Source organism: Pristis pectinata, chromosome 13, assembly GCF_009764475.1.
Source record: "Pristis pectinata isolate sPriPec2 chromosome 13, sPriPec2.1.pri, whole genome shotgun sequence".
In the NCBI taxonomy this organism is placed as follows: Eukaryota; Metazoa; Chordata; class Chondrichthyes; order Rhinopristiformes; family Pristidae; genus Pristis; species Pristis pectinata.
Window position 1 is genome coordinate 3,447,836 of NC_067417.1, and position 21,571 is coordinate 3,469,406.

The window sequence follows — 21,571 nt, forward strand, 5'->3', positions numbered from 1 at the left end:
CATTATCCCACTGCCTCATTACCCCACGCCCCCCACTCAACCATCATCACCCCCGTCATTTCCACTGGCCCAATCCACCTGTACCACCCCCATCCACTATTCCTTCACCATAAGATATAGGAGCAGAATTAGGCCATTTGGCCCATCGAGACTAGTCCACCATTCGACCATGGCTGATATTTTTTTCAACCCCATTCTCCCCATAACCCTTATCCCATCAAGAACCTCTCAATCTCTGCCTTAAATACACCCAATGACTTGGCCTCCACAGCCCTCTGTGGCAACGAATTCCAGATTCACCACCCTCTGGCTGAAGAAATTCCTCCTAAGCTCTGTTCTAAAGGCATGTCCCTTTATTCTGAGGCTGTGCTCTTGGATCCTACCTCCGCCCCCTCACCACCCCAACAGCCCGTCTGAGTTCCAGGAACACTCCCAGAAGGCGGGACTCACTTTCTGATATTTTATTATTTGAATAAAGCAGCATAAAAAATGTACAGAGCATTGCAGCAGAGTTCAATCCCTCCCATGTTGGTTTACACGTGGACACCCATCGCACATGTGCACATCCACCTCGTGTATTGACACAAGCTGCTACTTAACTGTGCAGCAAGTTTACTCAATGATTAAAGACAAACATTGACACAAGAAACTGCAGAGAGTTGTGGACACAGCTCAGCACATCACAGAAACCAGCCTCCCCTCCATGGACTCTGTCTACACTTCCCACTGCCTCGGTAAAGCAGCCGGCATAATCAAAGACCTCACCCACCTTAGACATTCTCTCTCCTCCCCCCTCCCATCAGGCAGAAGATACAAAAGCCTGAGAGCACAAACCACCAGGCTCATGGATGGCTTCTATCCCACTGTTATAAGGCTATTGAACAGTTCGCCCGGTATGATAAAATGGACTCACAATCTACCTCGTTATGACCTTGCATCTTATTGTCTGCCTGCACTGCACTTTCTCTGTAACTGTAACACTATATTCTGCATTCTGTTATTGTTTTCCCTTGTACTACCTCAATGCACTGATGTGATGAAATGATCTGTATGGATGGCATGCAAAACAAAGTTTTTCACTGTACCTTGGTACCTGTGACAGTAATAAACCGATTTAATTTAATCCCCAGTTTAATAAAATGCTTCAGGTGGGCATGTCAGAAGATCAGCACAGGTAACTGGGCAGAGCAGGAGATAGGTAGGCACATGCATTTTGAGAAACCAGACACCAGCCTGTATATCGTGCTGCATAACAGCAGCCTACATAACTGGAGGTTTGTCCCGAAGATCTGCTGTTAAAAGGTGTCCCTGAATCACCTGGGTCCCAGGAAGGATCATGTTCACACAGCAGAGCTTGTGTGTGTGTGTGTGTGTGTTCATTGCCCTTCAGTTTCAGCCTGAGTGGCAGTTGTAGACTGGCATATTGCAGCATCTCCAGATAAGAATGAACATCCATTTCTATAGCACCTTTCACAACCTTGGTACATCCCAAAGTGCTTCACAGTTGATTAAGCAGTTAACAGGTGGTTAGTTATCATCGGACACAGTCTATTTACATTACACAAGTTTCTAGATGCAGTAATGTGATAAAGAACCAGAGAACCTGACTTTTGTTGATGTTAGTTCGGAGCCAAATATTTGGCTCAGGAAGGTGCGGAGAATTCGCTGGATTTTCCCTGGAATATTAGTGGTGGGATCTTTACACCTTCCTATTAAACATTTAGGGAAAGAGTGAGACAGAGTGTGGGAGTGGGATGGCAAAACTTCCACCAGTACTGGGACCGGTGTGGGAGGAAGCACATGTCCAAAGTGAATGGCGTGGTGATACGGCAGTTAGTACTGTTGCTTCACAGGTCTGGAATGCGGGTTCAATCCTGACCTCTGGCACTGTGTGCAGTTTGCACATTCTTCCTGTAACCGTGTGGGTTTCCCCCGGGTGCTCCAGTTTCCTCCCACATCCCAAAGACATGCTGCTCGGTAAACTGGCTGCTGCAAACAGCCCCTTAATGGAGGTAAGTGGCAAAATAACAAAATGGGGGGGGGTGATGGACACACGAAAGAGAATAAGTCACAGGGGAAAGGGGATGGGACTAATGAGAGCCAGTATGATCCTAATGGGCTGAATGGCTTTCTGTGCAGTAGTAAGAGTGGAGATGCAGAGGAGATGTTGAAGGTGTGAAGGGCTATTGGAGCGCTTTGGGAATCCTGGATCGAAAAAATCTTTTTCCTGAACACTACACCGACCACCATGCCATGTGGGTTGGTAGGGTAATTGGCCACTGTAAATTAAGCCTCGTGTGTTGGTGGGGGGTAGGACTTGGGGGGAGTTGATATGGGGAGAATAAAAATTGGATTAACGTAGGATTAGTGTAAGTGGGTGGTTGATGGCTGGCACAGACTCTATGGGCTGAAGGGTCTGTTTCTGTGATGTCTGACTCTGTGACTTGAACATTATGAAGGGGTTTTGATAAAGAGAAACAGCTTCCAGTGACAGGAGGGGCAGTGAAACAGATATTCGGTAGAGGAGCCAAGGGTGTTAGGCAGAAGTGAGTTTTTGTGATTGGGTCACACTTCCTGAAAGGGCAATGGAAGCAGATTCGACAGGAACTTGTTGAAGGAGAAGGTCTGCGGGGCTGTGGGAAAGGAATCGGAGAGTGGGAACGTTGAGCCGGACCGTGCTTTAGCTGAACAGCTGCCCCTCTGTTGTAGGATTCAATGGGGAGGGAAATCAGTCTCTGGTCTGGAGTGGTGAATGAGTGTAAGTTGTTTTAATTCCCAGGCAAATGCTTTGATGAACTCTGAAAGAATTAATCATCAGGACTTGAACAGAACTAGCAGCTAGTGTTAATCTTAAACCAAAGATGGATTCTGATGTCTTCTCATGAATATATGTTTAAGGAACACACACTAAAACAAGTTGGCCATACTTCATACCATTGGCCAGCAAGTATCAGGGACCCTATTCAAATCATTGCAAGGACAATGCTCCCCATTTTCCCTTAAAGGGGCAATGCCACTAACATTTCTAGTAAGAGCAAGTCAACTATGAAATTGCTTCCAAAGATCCAAACAACAGCAAAATAAGGTACTGCTGATAGGGTCAGGGTGGTTGAAGATTCCTGGGATGAGGAAGTTGTCCTTGGAAGAAAATCCCAAGTAGGTTTGGCCTGCCCCTCCAGGAGGTAGAAGTCTACAAGGTGGACTCACCGAGACATACAGGTCTGAGAGGGATAGTCCGTGCCACTGCTGAGAGGCTGTCAGCCAGGGATAGCACGCAGTCTTGAGTCAACTGTTCATGTCTGAACTGAGATGAAGAGAAATTATTCCCTCATGCTAGTGGATTCCTGGAATTCCCCAGGGAGTTGTGGGTGCTCAGTGAGTGAGTATACATTTGGGCACCTAGGGATTAGAGGAACAGGCAAGGCTTCAAGCAGGATGTTATACAATGGCCAAGAGTCCAAGGGGACAGCTTTGCTTCAACCTGCTACAATTTCTCATGTCCTTATGGCATAGTTTATACGGGAAGAGATCAGGAGTCAATAGCAACCCACTCTCCACCACTGCTGGTTCCATTACTGGGCTGCCGTGCACAGAACACATTTAAATCCCATGCAGTTTAAGAATATTACTTTGGTTTTTTAAGTACAATAGAGGAATCAGGAAGCGCCCAGTATAAGTCACCACAAAGCTGACAGATTGTCAATAAAAACCCATCAAAGTTTCCCACTGCCTAATGGAAACTGTTGTGATTGGCTGGTAGAGGTTGGTGTGTATAACTCCACTCTGTTGGCAGCTGGCAAGTGCGAGGTGCTGTGGGAGGTCAAATGTAAGGGGGAATATACAGTGAATGACAGGACCCTTAAGAGCATTGATGTGCAGAGGAATCTTGGGGTGCAAGTCCACCGCTCCCTAAGTGACAACACAAGTAGGTAGGCTGGTAAAGAAGGCGTAAGGCATGCAGTCAAGGCATTGAGCATAAAAGTCAGGAAGTCATGTTGCAGCTGTATAAAACTTTGGTTAGGCCACAACTGGAGTATTGTGTGCAGTTCTGGTCGCCCCGTTACAGGAAGAGTGTGAAGGCTTTGGAGCGGGTGCAGAAGAGGTTCACCAGGATGCTGCCTGGATTAGAGAGTACCAGCTAAAAGGAGAGGTTGGACCAACTTGGACTGTTTTTTTTGGGACATCAGAGGCTGAGGGGAGACCTGACAGAAGTTTATAAAATCATGAGAGGCATAGATTGAGCAGATGGTCAGAGACTTTTTCCCAGGGTAGAAATGTTAAATACCAGAGGACATAGGTTTAAGGTGAGAGGAGGAAAGTTTAAAGGAGATGTACAGGGTAAGTTTTTTTGTTTACAGAGAGTGGTGGGTGTCTGGAACACACTGCCAGGGGAGGTGGTGGAAGCAGATACGATAGTGGCATGTAAGAGGCGTTTAGACAGGCACATGGACATACAGGGGATGCAGGGATGTGGATCATTTGCAGCAAATTGGGATTAGTTTGAATTGACATTATGGTCAACACAGACATGTTGGGCTGAAGGGCCTGTTCCTGTGCTGTACTGTTCTGTGTTCTATGTGGTCAACTGTTAACTGTCCCCAATAGAGACCACTTGAGGAAGTCTCCTGTAATGAACAACTGCGGAGGGAGAAGGCAGCTCACCAGCACACCTCCTGCTGGCTACTGTGGATGGTCAATGAACACACAGATCCTGTGCAGGGTTTACCATCTGCACTTCATCACAACTGCATTTTTATAGAACATAGAACACTACAGCACAGTACAGGCCCTTCGGCCCATGATGTTGTGCTGACATTTTATCCTGCTCTAAGATCTGTCTGACCCTTCCCTCCCACATAGCCCCCATTTCTCTATCATTCATGTGCCTATCTAAGAGTCTCTTAAATGTCCCTAATGTATCTGCCCCCACAACCTCTGCCGGCAGTGCGTTCCACGCACCCACCACTCTCTGTGTTAAAAAACTTACCTTTGACATCTCCCTTATACCTTCCTCCAATCACCTTAAAATTACGTCCCCTCGTGTTCACCCAACTCATCCTTCCTCAGCGTGGGTGCTGCTTTTCCTCTGAGAAAATGCGAGGGCTGGCACACTGGACCAATGACAAACCTGGGCTATTGTGCTCGAAGTACAGTCTGCATTTGGCAGTAATTGGCTTCACACCCGCATGGGAAGTCAGCGTTGGATATCCACCCCTCCTCCCCTGGTTCTTGCCAGCACTGCAAAGTGCCCTTGGCCCTGACCCAGAGACCTGGGCAAGAGTGGAGGGCAGAATACCAATCTTCACGTGCAAGCATTTTCAAAAGAGCGCTCACTCTGCTAGGGAGCAGAAGCAGAAGCCCTGGGTGGTTTACTGTTCTGACACCTGGGGTGCAGGGCGGGGATGTGGTACACATCTGCAAACAAGCCGGGTAAGATTAGCGGACCTGACTCATCCTGAGGTCCTCCAAGTCTGATTGGCTGAATCACGGGGCAAGCTGCCAACGGGAGCCCAGCTCCTAAAGGCCACCGTCTTCCTTGCATCGGTTGCATCTGGTGGATCTCCCCTTGCTGTCCACCTCCTGGCCCGGCAGCTTGCTCACGTAGAGGTAGGTGTCGGAGCCGCTTCCGATCACCAGCTCCTGGATCTGCAGGCAGTCCTTGGAGAGCCTCTGGCAGTGACCCGCTGTGAAGGTGGAGCTGCAGTTGGGGCAGACAGGGGAGTGGCAGACGTCACAGGAGCTGGCGGAGAGGGGCTGGCTCTCCAGGCTGCCAGGCGGGATGTAGAAGGACTGGGGCGGCTCGCGGACAACGTTGCCCCCGCTCTCCTGGGTCGAGCTGTCCCTGAACTCGGTCCCGTCCAACAGGGGTTGCCCGGCGAGGATTTCCACCGGCGAGCACAGGCAGCAGTCTGACACGCCACGGAGTTGACAGGCCCGTAACTGCTGGGTCTGCTGGTCCAGCCACTGCCCCCTGGTTCCCAGCTGTTCCGGGGCACTCAGTCCTGAGCCCTGTGACTCCGAGGCACCAAAGTGATCCGCCTGATGGAACAATGCTGCTCCTGTGGTCTCCGCGGTGGGAAAGGGCAGTTTCTCAAACTCCATGTTCTTGAGCTCTATTTCCACAGTGGAGACGTAATCCTTTTTCTGACTGCTTGCGCCGCCACCCGTGAATCCGCCGTACGTCAGCAAGGACTTGGTCTGAAAGCTTTTACCAGAGATTTTGTCCTCTGGATACTCCTGTTTGGTAGCTTCTGGTTTCGGCAGGCCTTTCTGGTCCAGGGCGTCGCTGTGCTTGTTCCTCGGGTGCTTACCATCTGGAGAGTTCGCCACCAGAATTGGATTGGGATGCTTCCCATCCGGACGGTGGTCAATGAGAATGGAGCTGGAGTAGAGACTCAGGGACAGGGGCCCAGTTTGTCCTGGGGAGAGTTTTCCGAGAGATTCTGCATGGGCATTTTCCACCAGTGAATTATCCAGAACCAGAAGTGAATTGCACTGCTCCAACCCTCCTGGACCCAAGGAATCGGTCAGACCTGGTGGGTATCTGCCATCATCTCTGATGACTGCATCACTGTAGTCGTTGTACAGGTCGATGCTGTCCGGTGGCAGTCTCCTGGACGACGACAGCGGGTCACTTGTGGCGTCAGCGGTTTTGTCTGTGCACGGTCCTGCCTGCAGCCCAAAGGTCCCGTCGGCATTGGTCTCAGTGAGGGGCAAGGGGGTGTCAGGGAATTGGGGCTGGGCAGGGTCTTCACCAGAAAGCAGATCTGACTTTGAGCACCTCTTGCTCCCCAAGATGGTCCCCTCACCAAACCTTCCGGACCGGGCAGAGCCAGTGTTCAAGTGTTTCCCACAGTCGGCCTGTCTCACAGGCTGACGGCACCTTAGCTGGACTACATCCTCACACCTGCCTTGTGTCTGGCCCAGCATCTCCTGCATCAGCTCGCACTCCGCCCTGGCCAAGAAGAACTCAAACCCAAGCTGACCAATTTCCTCCTCGTTGACCTGCCTTGACATCACGTATTCGCTGGTTCCTTTCTGAACATAGCCCAACTTTTCCAAGATCTCCTGAAGAACACTGGGAGGGAAGACAGGTTGGATGAAGTACACAAAGGCTCCAGTGAAAGTCTGAAATGAATGACACTTCATTAGTTTTTCCCAAACGACAATCCCTGGCATCTGATCTTCCACCATCTCCCATTTTAATCCAAAATTTTCTCCCCACCCATGGGATGAGAACAGTGGACACAGCCCGGTCCGTCACGGGCACAGCCCTCCCCACCACTGACAGCATCTACAGGAGGCGCTGCCTCAAGATGGTGACATCTATCATCACAGATCCCCTCCATCCAGGTCATGCCATCTTCTCGCTGCTACTGTCAGGCAGGAGGTACAGAAGCCTGAAGTCCCACACCACCAGGTTCAGGAACAGCTACTTTCCTACCACCATCAGGTTCTTGAACTGACCTGCACAACCGTAACCCTACCTCAGCGATGGGACACTACAGACCACCTCTTGCACTGCCAAGGACTTGTCTCTGAATGTGTCTTTTTTTTGCACTGAAGTGTCATTTTTTGCTGTTTTTTTTCTCTTCACCGTCTTGTATAATTTATGTACAATTTATATTCTGTGTGTTGTCTGTACCTATGTGCCTGTGATGCTGCTGTAAGCAAGTTTTTCATTACCTGTACCTCATTGTACTTGTTTACACAACAATAAATTCGACTCGACCTGACGAGAAAGTTTCAGGTCCAAGACCCTTCGTCAGAACTTCAACCTGACACATTAACTCTGTACCTTCCACAGATGCAGTCTGACCTGCTGAGTGTTTCCAATGTTTCCTGTTTTTATTTTAGATTTCCAGCATCAGCAGGTTTTCTTTGATTTTCACTCTGTCCCCACCCCCACTTTCACTCAAGGTTCTGGCCCTTTCACTGTAACCTACTGCTCACCAAGGGCCATTCACCCATCCAGCGCCCTGCTCTTTGACCTAGTCACGGTAGTGTAGCGGTTAGCGTAACACTGTTACAGCACCAGCGACCAGGGTTCAATTCCGGCCGCTGTCTGTGAGGAGTTTGTACGTTCTCCCTGTGTCTGCATGGGTCTCCTCCGGGTGCTCCGGTTTCCTCCCACATTCCAAAGGCGTAAGGATTAGGAAGTTGTGGGCATGCTATGTTGGCGCCGGAAGCGTGGCGACACATGTGGGCTGCCCCCAGAACACACTACGCAAAAGACGCATTTCACTGTGTGTTTTAATGTACATGTGACTAATAAAGATATCTCATCTAGTCTGGCTTTTGATTTTGTCTCCATTTTCTTTACAATTCTTTCTATGTGCTCCCCCTAGCTTGTTCATCTCATAATCTCCAGCTTGAGTTACAGCACCTCATCTTCTGTCTGGGCACGACTCAGCCTTTGGGACTCAATACTGAATTCTCCAACTTCAGGTAACTCACTCTGTCTGCATCAGAACCGGTCACGATGGAACGAGCTGCCAGAGGAAGTGGCAGAGGTGGGTACAATTAGAGCATTTGGACCGGTACATGGATAGGAAGGGTTTAGAAGGATATGGACCAAACGCAGGCAAATGGGAGTAGCTCAGGCAGGGAACTTGGTCAGCATGGACGAGCTGGGCTGAAGGGCCTGTTTCCGTGCTGTATAACTCTATGGCTCTATTACTGCCTGTCACTATATGCCTTAGTTTTTCTCTTTCTACTAGTATAGTCTGACCTGCTGGGCATGCCTCTCAGCCTTGTATTGGGAACACACAACACAGTCAAATCGGATTCTAAATGTTACATTAAATCATCTGATCTCACCCTATCGGAGATCCCACCACCAGCCACATCCCTCCCTTTGCTGTCCACAGGGACCACTCACTCTGTGAATCTCTGGTCTGCTCATCCCTCCTCACCCCACTCCTTCCCTTCCTCGGGCACCATCCCCTGCAGCTGTAGGAGGTGCAACACCTGTCCCTACACCTCCTCCGTCCCCACCATCCAGGACCTAAACCTCTTCCAGGTGAGGCAGAGATTCACCTGCACCTCCTCCAACCTGATGCTTGCAATGTAGCCTCCTCTACATTGGCAAAACCAAGTGCAGACCAGCCGGTAGTAATCGAAGGCAAATGCAATGTCAGCATTCATTTCTAGAGGACTAGAATATAAAAGCAAGGATGTAATGCTGAGGCTTTATAAGGCGTTTGTCAGACCATCTTTGGAGTATTGTGAGCAGTTTTGGGCCCCATATCTAAGGAAAGATGTGCAGGCATTGTAGAGGGTCCAGAGGAGGTTTACAAGAATAATCCCAGGAATGAAAGGGTTAATGTATGAGGAGCATTTGATGGCTCTGGGCCTGTAGTTTAGAAGGACGAGGGGGGAATCTCACTGAAACGTATTGAATATTGAAAGGCCTGGATAGAGTCGATGTGGAGAGGATGTTTCCAGTAGTGGGAGAGTCCAGGACCAGAGGGCACAGCCTCAGAATAGGACGTCCCTTTAGAACTGAGATGAGGAGGAATTTCATCAGCCAGAGGGAGGTTAATCTGTGGAATTCATTGCCACAGACGGCTGTGGAGGACAAGTCATTGGGTATATTTAAAGCGGAGGTTGATAGGTTCTTGATTAGTGAGGGCATCAAAGGTTACGGGGAGAAGGCAGGAGAATGGGGTTGAGAGGGAAAAATAAATCAGCCATGATCAAATGGTGGAGCAGGCTCGATGGGTCGAATGGCCCGATTCTGCCGCTATGTCTTATGGTGTTATGTTTTACAGAGCAGCTTCGCTTTGTCCGCAATGGTTATTTTGAACTCCCAGATGTACATCACTTCAACCCCCCCCTCCTCACTCCCACCCATCTGTCCTTGGCCTTCTCCACTGCCAGGGTGAGGACAAACGCAGATTAGAACAGCACCTCATCTTCTGCTTGGGGAGCCTAAAACCCAATGGGTATGAACATCGTGTTTTGTGTTTTCAGGTAATCTGCACTCTGTGTTCCTTTCCCACTCCCACCAGTCCTCCCAGGATCTCCCTCTCTCTGTTCTATCCCCTCTCCTCCCCCCCCACCCTTATTACTGGAGCTCTTTGCCCTCCCCCACCTGGTGGCATCTGCCCATCACCCACATGCCTATCCATCTGCATTTCTCCTTTCCTCTTCCCTCCCTTCTGGTGTCCACCTGTCACCTACCAGTCTCTGTCTCACCCCTCCCTCTCACTGCTATACATGGGCTTATCTCCCCACTAAACTCTCAGTACAGGATCTTGACCCAGACATCCCTCTGCCTCCGCAGACGCTGCCCGACCCACTGAGTTCCTCCAGCAGTTTGTTTTAGAAACATAGAAAAACCTACAGCACAATTCAGGCCCTTCGGCCCACAAAGCTGTGCCGAACATGTCCCTATCTTAGAAATTACTAGGCTTACCCATAGCCCTCTATTTTTCTCAGCTCCATGTACCTATCCAAAAGTCTCTTGAAAGACCCTATCGTATCCGCCTCCACCACCGTTGCCGGCAGCCCATTCCACACACTCACCACTCTCCGAGTAAAAAACTTACCCCTGACATCTCCTCTATATCTACTCCCCAGCACCTTAACCCTGTGTCTTCTTGTGGCCACCATTTCAGCCCTGGGAAAAAGCCTCTGACTATCCACCCGATCAAAACCTCTCATCATCTTATACACCTCTATCAGGTCCCCCCCTCATCCTCCGTCGCTCCGAGGAGAAAAGGCCAAGTTCCTGGAGTTTTTTGCTCCAGAATCCAGCATCTGTCTCTTGTCTCTCCTGTCAGAGACCTCCCCGTTGTTTTATCCACCCCTCCCTCACTTTCTCTGTTACTGAAAACTCTTTTCTCTCTTTCCCTGAAACGTTGACTGCTTCTCTCTCCACAGATGCTGCCTGACCTGCTGAGTGTTTCCAGCATTTTCTGTTTCTATTTCTAATATATGGATTGGGTAAAACTTTGTGGTTTTTATTGGTTAAAGTCCCTGGGACTTTTTCCTGCACTACCGGCTTTGTATAATCTTGTTGCTATTATTGTAAGTGGCGAAGTGATTGAATGTGTGTTTCAATTCTGGTCGCCCCATTTCGGGAAGGATGTGGAGGCTTTGGAGACGGTGCAGAGGAGGTTCACCAGGATTCTGCCTGGATTAGAGGGCATGAGGTATAAGGAGAGGTTGGACAAACTTGTGTTGTTTTCTCTGGAGAAAGGCTGAAGGGAGACATGTTAGAGATTCTGAGAGGCATTGATAGGGCAGATAGAATCTTTTTCCACAGGGTAGAAATAATAGAGGACATGCATTTAAGGTGAGAGGGGAAAGTTTAAAGGAGATGTGCGGGGAAAGTTTTTTTTATTACACAGAGCGTGGTGGGTGCCTGGAACGGGCTGCCAGGGGTGGTGGTGGAGGCAGATACGATAGAGGCGTTTAAGGGGCTGTTAGATACAAACACCAATATGCAGGGGATGGAAGGATATGGACCATGTATAGGCAGAAGAGATTTAGTTTAATTTGGCATCATTTTCGGCAGAGACACGATGGATCGAAGGGCCTGTTCTTGTGCTTTAATGTTCCACGTTCTATGTTCTAATTTGGGAAAATGCAAAAAGTCCGATTTGGAGGAATGCAGAGTCCCAGAGGGATGAGGGAGGGAGGGCACAGAGAAAGGGAGGGGAGGCTGCCGGAGATTTTCAAACAAAGGAGGAACTAAAATTTAAAAAAAATATTCAGAGGATGTACATGTCGGGGCAATGCTGTGGAACTGAGGAGACAGCACACAGATGCATCCGGGCTGAAGTACAGCCACAACTGTACAAGGAAGGCAGATTCCCTCCTTTGAAGGATGTTAGGGAACTAGGTGGAATTTCTTTTTACTACAATCCCATTATCCCATCGTTCTACGAGTGTATATAAAATCTCTCTTTTTGAATTCCAGATAATTTAATTACTGGAATTTAAATTCCCCAACTGAGGTGGTAGGATTTATAGTCATACAGCATGGAAACAGGCTCTTCGGCCCAACTGGTCCATGCCAACCAAGACACCCATCTAAGCTGGTCCCATTTGCCCGTGTTTGGCCCACATGCCTCTAAACCTTTCCTATTCATGTACCTGCCCATAGAGTTCATTGAGTTATACAGCACAGAAACAGGCCCTTCAGCCCAACTGGTCCATGCCGACCAAGATGCCCCATCCAATCTAGTCCCATTTGCCAGCATTTGGCCCACAACCTTCGAGCAGAGGGATCTGGGGGTTCATATTCACAGTTCATTGAAAGTTGTCTCACAGGTGGAAAGAGCAGTTAAGAAGGCCAATGGGATGTTGGCTTTCATAAATCGCGGGATTGAGTTTAAGAGCCGCGAGGTGATGATGCAGCTTTACAAAACTCTGGTTAGGTCACACTTAGAGTACTGTGTTCAGTTCTGGTCACCTCATTATAGGAAGGATGTGGAGGCGTTGGAGAGGGTGCAGAGGAGATTTACCAGGATGCTGCCTGGATTAGAGCGTATTGAATATGAGGAGAGGCTTAAGGTGCTAGGGCTTTATTCACTGGAAAGGAGGAGGATGAGAGGAGACATGATAGAGGTATATAAAATACTGAGAGGAATAGATAGTGTAGACAGTCAGCGCCTCCTTCCCAGGGCACCAATGCTCAAGACGAGAGGGCATGGCTTTAAGGTTATGGGTGGGAGGTTCAGCGGAGATGTCAGGGGGAGGTTTTTCACCCAGAGAGTGGTTGGTACATGGAATGCACTGCCTGGGGTGGTGGTGGAGGCAGATACATTGAACAGGTTCAAGAGCTTGTTGGATAGGCATATGGAGGAGTGTGGGATGGGGGGATATGCGGGAGGAAGGGATTAGGTAGTGTGAGGGTGGTTTGATGGATGGCACAACATGGTGGGCCGAAGGGCCTGTTTTGTGCTGTATGGTTCTATGGTTCTATGGAAACCTTTCCAATCCACGTACCTGTCCAACTGTCTTTTAAAAGTTGTTATTGTACCTGCCTCAACTACTTCCTCTGGCAGCTCGTTCCACATAGATACCACCCTGTGTGGAAAAAAGCTGCCCCTCAAATTCCTATTAAATCTCTCCCCTCTCACCTTAAGCCTGTGCCCTCTAGTTCTTGATTCCACAGCCCTGGGAAAAAGACTGAGTGCATTCACCCTAGCTATGCCCCTCACGACTTTATTCACCTCTATTTCATTGGAGCGTAGGAAACTTAAAGTCCTGGCCTGTCAAACCTCTCCCTATAACTCTGTCCCTCGAGTTCTGGCAATATCCTTGTAAATCGTTTCTGCACTCTTTCCAGTTTAATAACATCTTCCCTATAGCAGGGCGACCAAATCTGAACACAATACTCCAAGTGCAGCCTCACCAGTGTCCTGTACGACTGCACCATGACCTCCTAACTTTTATATTCAATGCACTGACTGATGAAGGCCAGCGTGCCAAGAGCCTTCTTCACCACCGTCTACATGAGACTCCACTTTCAGGGAACCATGTACTTGTACTACAAGGTCCCTCTGTTCTACAACACTCCCCAGGGGTTTGCCATTCACTGTGAAAGTCCTACCTGGATTTGACTTTCCAAAATGCAACATCTCACAGATGACAAACAACAACGGGCCCAGCACTGACCCCTGAGGCACCCCACTAGTCACGGGCCTCCAGTCCGAGAAACAACCTTCCACCATCACCCTCTGCTTCCTCCCATAAAGCCAGTGTGTATCTAATCCATGTGGAACCTTATCAAAGGCCTGACTGAAGTCCATATCAACCATGTCTACTGCCCTGCCCTCATCGACTTTCTTGGTCAAAAAACTCAACCAAGTTCATAAAACATCATCTCCCACGCACAAAGCCATGCTGACTATCCCTAATCATCCCCTGTCTTTCCAGATGCACATGTATCTTATCCCACAGAATCCTCTCCAGTAACTTACCTACAGATGTTAGACTTACTTGTCTATAGTCCCCAGGGTTTTTCTTTGCCACCCTTCTTAAATAAAGGCACAACACTCGCTACCCTCCAGTCTACTGGCACCTCACCCATGGCTAACAATGATGCAAACATCTCAGCCAGGGCTCCCGCAATTTCTTCTCTAGCGTCCCACAACATTCTTGGATAAACCTGGTCAGGCCCTGGAGATTTGTCTACCGTCATACCTTTTAAGACATCCAGTATCTCCTCTGCTGTAATGCCGACTGTCCCCAAGTCCTCCCCATTTACTTTTCCTAGATCTGAAGTCTTCCTGTCTTTCTCCACAGTAAAAACAGAGGAGAAATGTTCATTAAGACCTTGCCCATCTCCTGCGGATCCACACAAAGATGTCCCCTTCGGTCTTTGAGGGGCCCTTTTCTTTCTCTCATCACTCATTTTCCTTAATATAAAATCTCTTTGGATTCTCCTTAATCTTCTCTGCCAAAGTTATCTCGTGCCCCCTTTCTGCCCTCCTGATTTCCTTCTTGAGTACACTCCTGCATTCCCTATACTCCTCCGGGGATTCGCTTGATCCCAACTGCCTGTACCTGACCCAGGCCTCCTCCTTTTTCCTGGCCAGGGCCTCAATATCCCTGATCATCCAGAGTTCCCTACCCCTACCAGCCTTGCCCTTCACTCTATCAGGAACATGCAAACCTTGAGCTCTCACTATCTCACCTTTGGAAGCCTCCCACTTGGTCCCTTTGCTCTCAAACAACCTACTCTGATCAGCCTTTGCAAAGGCTTGTCTCACACCATCAAAATTCACCCTGCCCCAATTTAGAACTTGAACCTGTGGACCAGTTCTGTTCTTTTCCATAACTAGTTTAAAACTAATAAAACTATGGTCACTGATCCCATTGTGCTCCCCCCACAGACACTTCAGTCACTTGCCCCGCCCTATTATACAAGAGTATGTCAAGCTTTGCCCTCTCCCTAGTAGGACCCTCAATATATTGCCTGAGGAAACTTTCCTGAACACACTTAAATTCCACCCCATCTAAGCCCTTAACAGTTAAAGTCCCCTGTTATGACGACCCTATTATTCTTACAACTCTGCACAATCTCCCTGCAATATTTGTTCTTCTAACTCCCATTGACTATTTGGGGGCCTATAGTACAATCCCAACAATGTGACCATCTCCTCCTTATTTCTCAGTTCCACCCATAAAGCCTCACCAGATGATCCTTCAGTAATTTCATCTCTGACTACTGCTGTGACATTCCCTTTGATCAAAAATACAAGTCCAAGTGTCTTTAAAATGTTGTTAGTGTAGCTGCCTCAACCACTTCCTCTGGCAGCTCGTTCCATATATTGACCACCCTCTGGGTGTAAAAGTTGCCCCTCAGGTTCCTATTAAATCTCTCCCCCTCACCTTAAATCTGTGCCCTCCAGCTCCTGACCCCTTTCCCTGGTAAAAAGACTGTGCATTCACCCTATCTATGCTCCTCATAACTTTATACATCTCTACAAGATCACCCCTTACTCTCCTGTGCGCCAATAAATTAAGTGCCAGCCTGCTCAACGTCTCTCCATAACTCAGTCCAAGAGTCCCGGCAACATCCTCATAAATCTCCTCTGCACCCTTTCCAGCTTAATGGCATCTTTCCTATAGCTGGGCGACCAAAATTGAACACAATATTCCAAATGCGGCCTCACCAACATCTTGTACAACTGCAGCATAACATCTCAACTTCTAAGTGCCCCAACTGATGAAGGCCAGCGTGCCAAAAGCCTTCTTCACTACCGTCTACCCATGATACTGCTTTCACTTGAACTCGTATCAACGGTCCAGACATGTGTCTGTTAGTCCTGTAAATAACAGAAGTGTTGGCAAGATAAGAGCAGAGTACGTCAGCGAAGACTACTGTCAGATCTCCAAGTTTGCTAGTGATACAAAACTAGTCGGTTTATGTGTAGGGAGGAGAATGTAATAAGGTTAAAGAGGATACAGACAGGTTGAGTGATTGGGAAGAACAATGTGGAATAATGTGCAGTTATCCACTTTATGGATAACTGCATGTTATGCACAGATCAGAATAAGATATTAAGATTAAGATATTTCTTTATTAGTCACATTTACATCGAAACACACAGTGAAATGCGAGCTTGGGTAATATTGACATTGAAAGGGAGCTAGGTGCCCTTGTAAACAATTTTCTGAAAGCTAACATGGGGGTGAATCAAGCAACGATATGTTGGCTTTCATTACACGAGGATTTGAATACAAGAGTAAAGATGTCTTTGTAATTATAGATGGGCTTGGTTAGACTGTTCCTGTAGTATATAGTGTACTGTGTTGGGTACCTTAATTAAAAAAAGATGTGCATGCCATGGAAAGATTGCAGGGTAGCTTCAGTCGACTGGATCTTGGGATGGCAAGGTTGCCACACGTGGTGAGATTGAGTAGACTGAAATCATGCCACATAGAAACAGGCCATTTGGTCCACCCTGGCCATGCTGACCAGTAGGCACCCATCCACATTTAATCTATCTTGGCCTGTAGCCTTCTATACTTCAAGCTCATCCAGACACTTGTTAAATGCTGTTGGTGACTCTGCATCCACCACTCTCTCAGGTAGTGTGTTCCAGATACTCACTGCTCTCTGGGTGAAGAGGGTCCCCCTGAGGTCCTTAAACCTCTTCCCCCTTACCCTAAATCTGTGTCCTCTAGTTTTATCTAACTCTGACAAGGGAGAACTTACTTGCAGTCTACCCTATCTATACCCCTCATCATCTTATATACCCTCTATCACGTCCCCTCCTAATCTCTTCCACTCCAAGAAGAAGACCCAGTCTCTTCCGTCTCTGCTCATAACTGAACTGCTCCATCCCAGGCAACACCCTGGTGAATCTCCTCTGCACCCTCTCCAGTGTGATCAAATTCTTCCGATGGTGGTAATACAGGCCTGTGTTTAGTGTTCAGAAGAATGAGAGGAGAACAAATAGAAACATACAAAATTCTAACAGGGTTCAATAGGCTGGATGCAGGGAGGGTGTTTCCCTGGATGGTGTGTCCAGAAGCAGTGGGTCACCAACTCAGAATAAGGGGTGGCCATTTAGGATCGAGCCATAGAGCACTACAGCACAGAAAGAGGCCCTTCGGCCCATCTAGTCCATGCTGACCTGATCTTCTGCCTAGTCCCATCTACCTGCACCTGGATCACATCTCTCCAAACCCCTCCCATCCATGTACCTATCCAAACCTCTCTCAAATGTTACTATTGAACCCGCATCCACCACTTCCACTGGCAGCTCGTTCCACACTCGCACCACCCTCTGAGTGAAGACGTTCCCCCTCAGATTCCCCTTAAACATTTCACCTTTCACCCTAAACCTATGTCCTCTAGTTCTAGTCTCACCCAACCCTAGGGGAAAAAAGCCTTCGCCCCATCTATACCTCTCATATTTTTGTACACCGCTGTAAGATCTCCCCTCATTCTCCCCCACAACTGCACACAACACTCCAAATTCGGCCTCACCAATGTCTTGTACAAATTCAACATAATCTCCCAACTCCTGTATTCAGTGCCCTGATTTATGAAGGCCAAAGTGCCAAAAGCTCTCTTTACGACCCTACCTACCTGTGACGCCACTTTCAAGGAATTATGGATCTGTATTCCCAGGTCCCTTTGTTCTACCGCACACCTCAGAGCCCTACCATTCACTGTGCAAGTCCTACCCTGGTTTGTCCTCCCAAAGTGCAACACCTCACACTTGTCTGCATTAAATTCCATCTGCCATTTTTCAGCCCATTTTCCTAGCTGGTCAAGGTCACGCTGCAAGCTTTGATAGCCCTCCTCGCTGTCCACTATGCCCCCAATCTTGAGGAGATGAGGAGAAATTTCTTTAGAGAGTGGTGAATCGGTGAAGTTCTCTATCCCAGAGAGCGGGTGAGTCATAGAGCCATTGAGTTACACAGCACAGAAACAGGCCCTTCTGCCCAACACATCCATACCTACCTGAGCTAGTCCTGTTTGCCTGCATTTGGCCCATGTCACTCTGCACCTTGCATACCCAGGGACCTGTCCAGCTGTCCTTAAAACATTGTAACTGTACTTGCCTCCCTCACTTCCTCTGGCAGCTCATTCCACCTCCCCACCACCCTCTGGGTGAAAAAATTGCCCCTCAGGTTCTACACAGGGATGGATTGATTTCTGGATATCAAGGGAATCAATTTAAGTTAACGTAATTTACGTTTGTAATGCACTGTGCTGCTGCTGCTGCTACAAAAAGCTAATTTTCGTGGCATTTGTACCTGGGTACGTATGCTCATGACAGTAAACTTGAACTTGGATCAGAGGCTATGGAAATAGTGCAGGAAAATGACACTGAGGCAGAAGATCAGCCACGACCTTGATGAATGGCAGACCGAGTTTGAAGGACGAGATGTCCCACTCCTCATTCTAATGTTCTTCTGTACTCATGAGAGCATCTCACAAACCTATGGACTCTACCAGCAGGGCAAGGGCAGCAGAAACACGGGAACACAATTCCCTACAGAGTCCCCTCCAAGTTACACATTGCTCTGACTTGGAAATATTGGTAATTTGTCATTGGTACATTACAAAGATAGTATACAAATGATATGGAAGAAACAAAAGTCTGAAACACGTACCACCAGGCTCAAGGACAGCTTCTACCCACTATTATCAGACTCTTGAATGGACCTCTCATACACTAAAAGATGGCCTCTTAACCTCACAATCTACCTTGTTATGGCCTTGCAGCTTATTGTCTACCTGCACTGCATTTTCCCTGTAACTGTAACACTTTATTCTGCATTCTGCTTTCTTTTTACTTCCTCAATATACTTATGTACAGATGGACAGCACACAAAAACAAAAGCTGTTCACTGTATCCGGGCGGGCACGGTAGTGTAGCGGTTAGCGTAACACTATTACAGCACCGGTGACCCGGGTTCCATTCCGGCCGCTGTCTGTAAGGAGTTTGTACGTTCTCCCCGTGTCTGCGTGGGTTTCCTCCGGGTGCTCCGGTTTCCTCCCACGTCCCAAAGACGTACGGGTTAGGAAGTTGTGGGCATGCTATGTTGGCGCTGGAAGCGTGGCGACACTTGCGGGCTGCCCCCAGAACACTCGACGCAAAAGGTGTATTTCACTGTGTGTTTTGATATACATGTGACTAATAAAGATATCTTATCCTACATGTGACAATAATAAACCAATTCTATCTGTCTACACTTCTCACCGCCTCGTTAAAACAGCCAGCGCATCAAGGACCCCTCCGACCCCAGTCATTCTCTCTTCTCCCCCCTCCCATCGGGCAGAAGATACAAAAGCCTGAAAGCACGTACCACCAGGCTCAAGGACAGCTTCTATCCCACTGTTATAAGACTATTGAATGGTTTCCTAGTACGATAAGACGGACTCTTAACCTCACAATCTACCTCGTTATGACCTTACACCTCATTGTCTGCCTGCACTGCACTTTCTCTGTAACTGTAACACTTTATTCTGCATTCTGTTATTGTTTTACCTCAATGCACTGATGTGATGAAATGATCTGTACGAACGGTATGTAAGACAAGTTTTTCACTGCACCTCGGTACATGTGACAATAATAAACCAATACCAATTCTTCCGTCTATCCAGCTGGAAGTGTCTGACCCCGTTCCCCCCCGGTTCTGACCCCGTTCCCCCTCGGTTCTGACCCCGTTCCCTCCCGGTTCTCGAGCCACCAGCTTGTCAGCAAAACCCTTACAACCTTGGCTGAACTCGACTTTCATCTTGCCAAACTCCAATGGGTACAGGCCTCTCCGACCCAATCCCTCAGAACCGCAAACCCAGGAAATAACGGCGCCCCAAGAATTAACCCAATCTTGCCCAGCAGAGCGCACACTGCCGGAGCAATCCTCGGCCGAGCGAAGCCCCGCTGGCGCCTCACCCCGAGCGCACCAACCTTGATCGACTTGATCTCCTTCCGCCAGGGCCACAGGTACAAGTTGATGGCTAGCATCTCCAGCAGCTCGAAGGCTTTGCTCAGGCCCCGAAAACCATCCTCCCCCGGATCCTGACCGTCCTTGGCTCCAATAAACTCCCGGGCGAGGCGGTAGAAATCCAGGGACTGGAAGCGGTGGCCCGAGCTGGGCACGGAATTGAGGAAGTGCCTGCCCAGGCGCACCTGCTCCTCCCCGGTGCAAGGCGACAGGGTGCCCGAGGCGAGCGCTTTTTGGTAAAAGTCCAGGAAGTTTTGATAAACTTTTTGCTTGCTGCAACTGCCCATGTTGCCGCGGGCGGGCGGCGCCCCGGCCAACAAGCAACTGGATACAATGTGTCAGTTTCACGTGTCAATTTCACGGGCCGGGGGAATGTATCAGTTTCGGCGGCAACAATGTATCAGTTTCGGCGGCGGCGGCAACAATGTATCACTCGGTCAGCGCTTCCCTGCCCAGGCCAAGGGCAAGTGTGGGAAAGTGAAAGTGCACATGCGCACCGAGCGTCCGGTTGACGCCTTGGTTCACCATCGACAGATCGCCGGGGAAAGTCACGCAGGAGGGCACAGGTTGAAACCTCTCATTCAGTATCAGAAAATATCTCTATTAGTCACATGTACATCGAAAACACACAGTGAGATGCATCTTTTTTTTTGCGTAGAGTGTTCTGGGGGCAGCCCGCAAGTGTCGCCAACATAGCATGCCCGCAGCTTCCTAACCCGTACGTCTTTGGAATGTGGGAGGAAACCGGAGCACCCGGAGGAAACCCACACAGACATGGGGAGAACGTACAAACTCCTTGCAGGCAGTGGCTGGAATTGAACCCGGGTCGCTGGTTCTGTAAAGTGTTACGCTAACCGCTACACAATCGTGTGTGTCGTGAAAGACATAAAAATTAATTACAAAAATAAATAAATAGTGCAAAAGAAGAATAATGAGGTAGAGTCCATGGTCTGTTCAGAAATCTGATGGTGGAGGGGAAGAAGCTGTTCCTGAAACATTGAGTGTGGGTCTTCAGGCTCCTGTACCTCCTCCCCGATGGAGTTGAATCTTTTAGGATTAATTTTTCCCCCTGGAATCTGGACACCACAAAGCCAGCATTTATTAGAGTCATACAGCATGGAAACAGACCCTTCGGCCCATCTGCTCCATGCTGACCAACATTTAAATTGGTAGTTGGTTTATTATTGTCACGTGCTGAGGTACAGTGAAAAACTTTGTTTTGCATGTCATCCATGCAGATAATTTCACCACATCAGTGCATTGAGTTAGTACAAGGGAAAAGCAATAACAGAACACAGAATAAAGTGTTACAGTTACAGAGAAAGTGCAGTGCAGGCTGACAATAAGGTGCAAGGTCATAACGAGGTAGATTGTGAGGTCAAGAGTCCTTCTTATCGTACTAGGGACCTTTCAATAATCTTATAACAGGGGGATAGAAGCTGTCCTTGAACCTGGTGGTATGTGCTTTCAAGCTTTTGCATCTTCTGCCCGATGGGAGAGGGGAGAAGAGAGAATGTCTGGGGTGGGTGGGGTCTTTGATTATGTTGGCTGCTTTCCCAAGGCAGCGAGAAGTGTAGACAGAGTCCATGGAGGGGAGGCTGGTTTCCATGATGCGCTGGGCTGTGACCACAACTCTCTA

The 21,571-nt window shown here is 48.5% G+C and overlaps 1 protein-coding gene across 1 annotated transcript; it reads right to left on the reverse strand.

Moving 5' to 3' along the window:
- Positions 1–73: 73 nt before the first annotated feature.
- si:ch211-189a15.5 (uncharacterized) lies at positions 74–20,481 on the reverse strand. The gene is made up of 2 exons (XM_052028203.1): positions 19,896–20,481; positions 74–7,128 (listed from the first exon to the last, which is right to left on the reverse strand). Exons 1-2 carry the CDS (start codon positions 20,217–20,219, stop codon positions 5,518–5,520), a joined length of 1,935 nt encoding a protein of 644 aa, XP_051884163.1. The 5' UTR covers positions 20,220–20,481; the 3' UTR covers positions 74–5,517.
- Between the last annotated feature and the right edge of the window lie 1,090 nt (positions 20,482–21,571).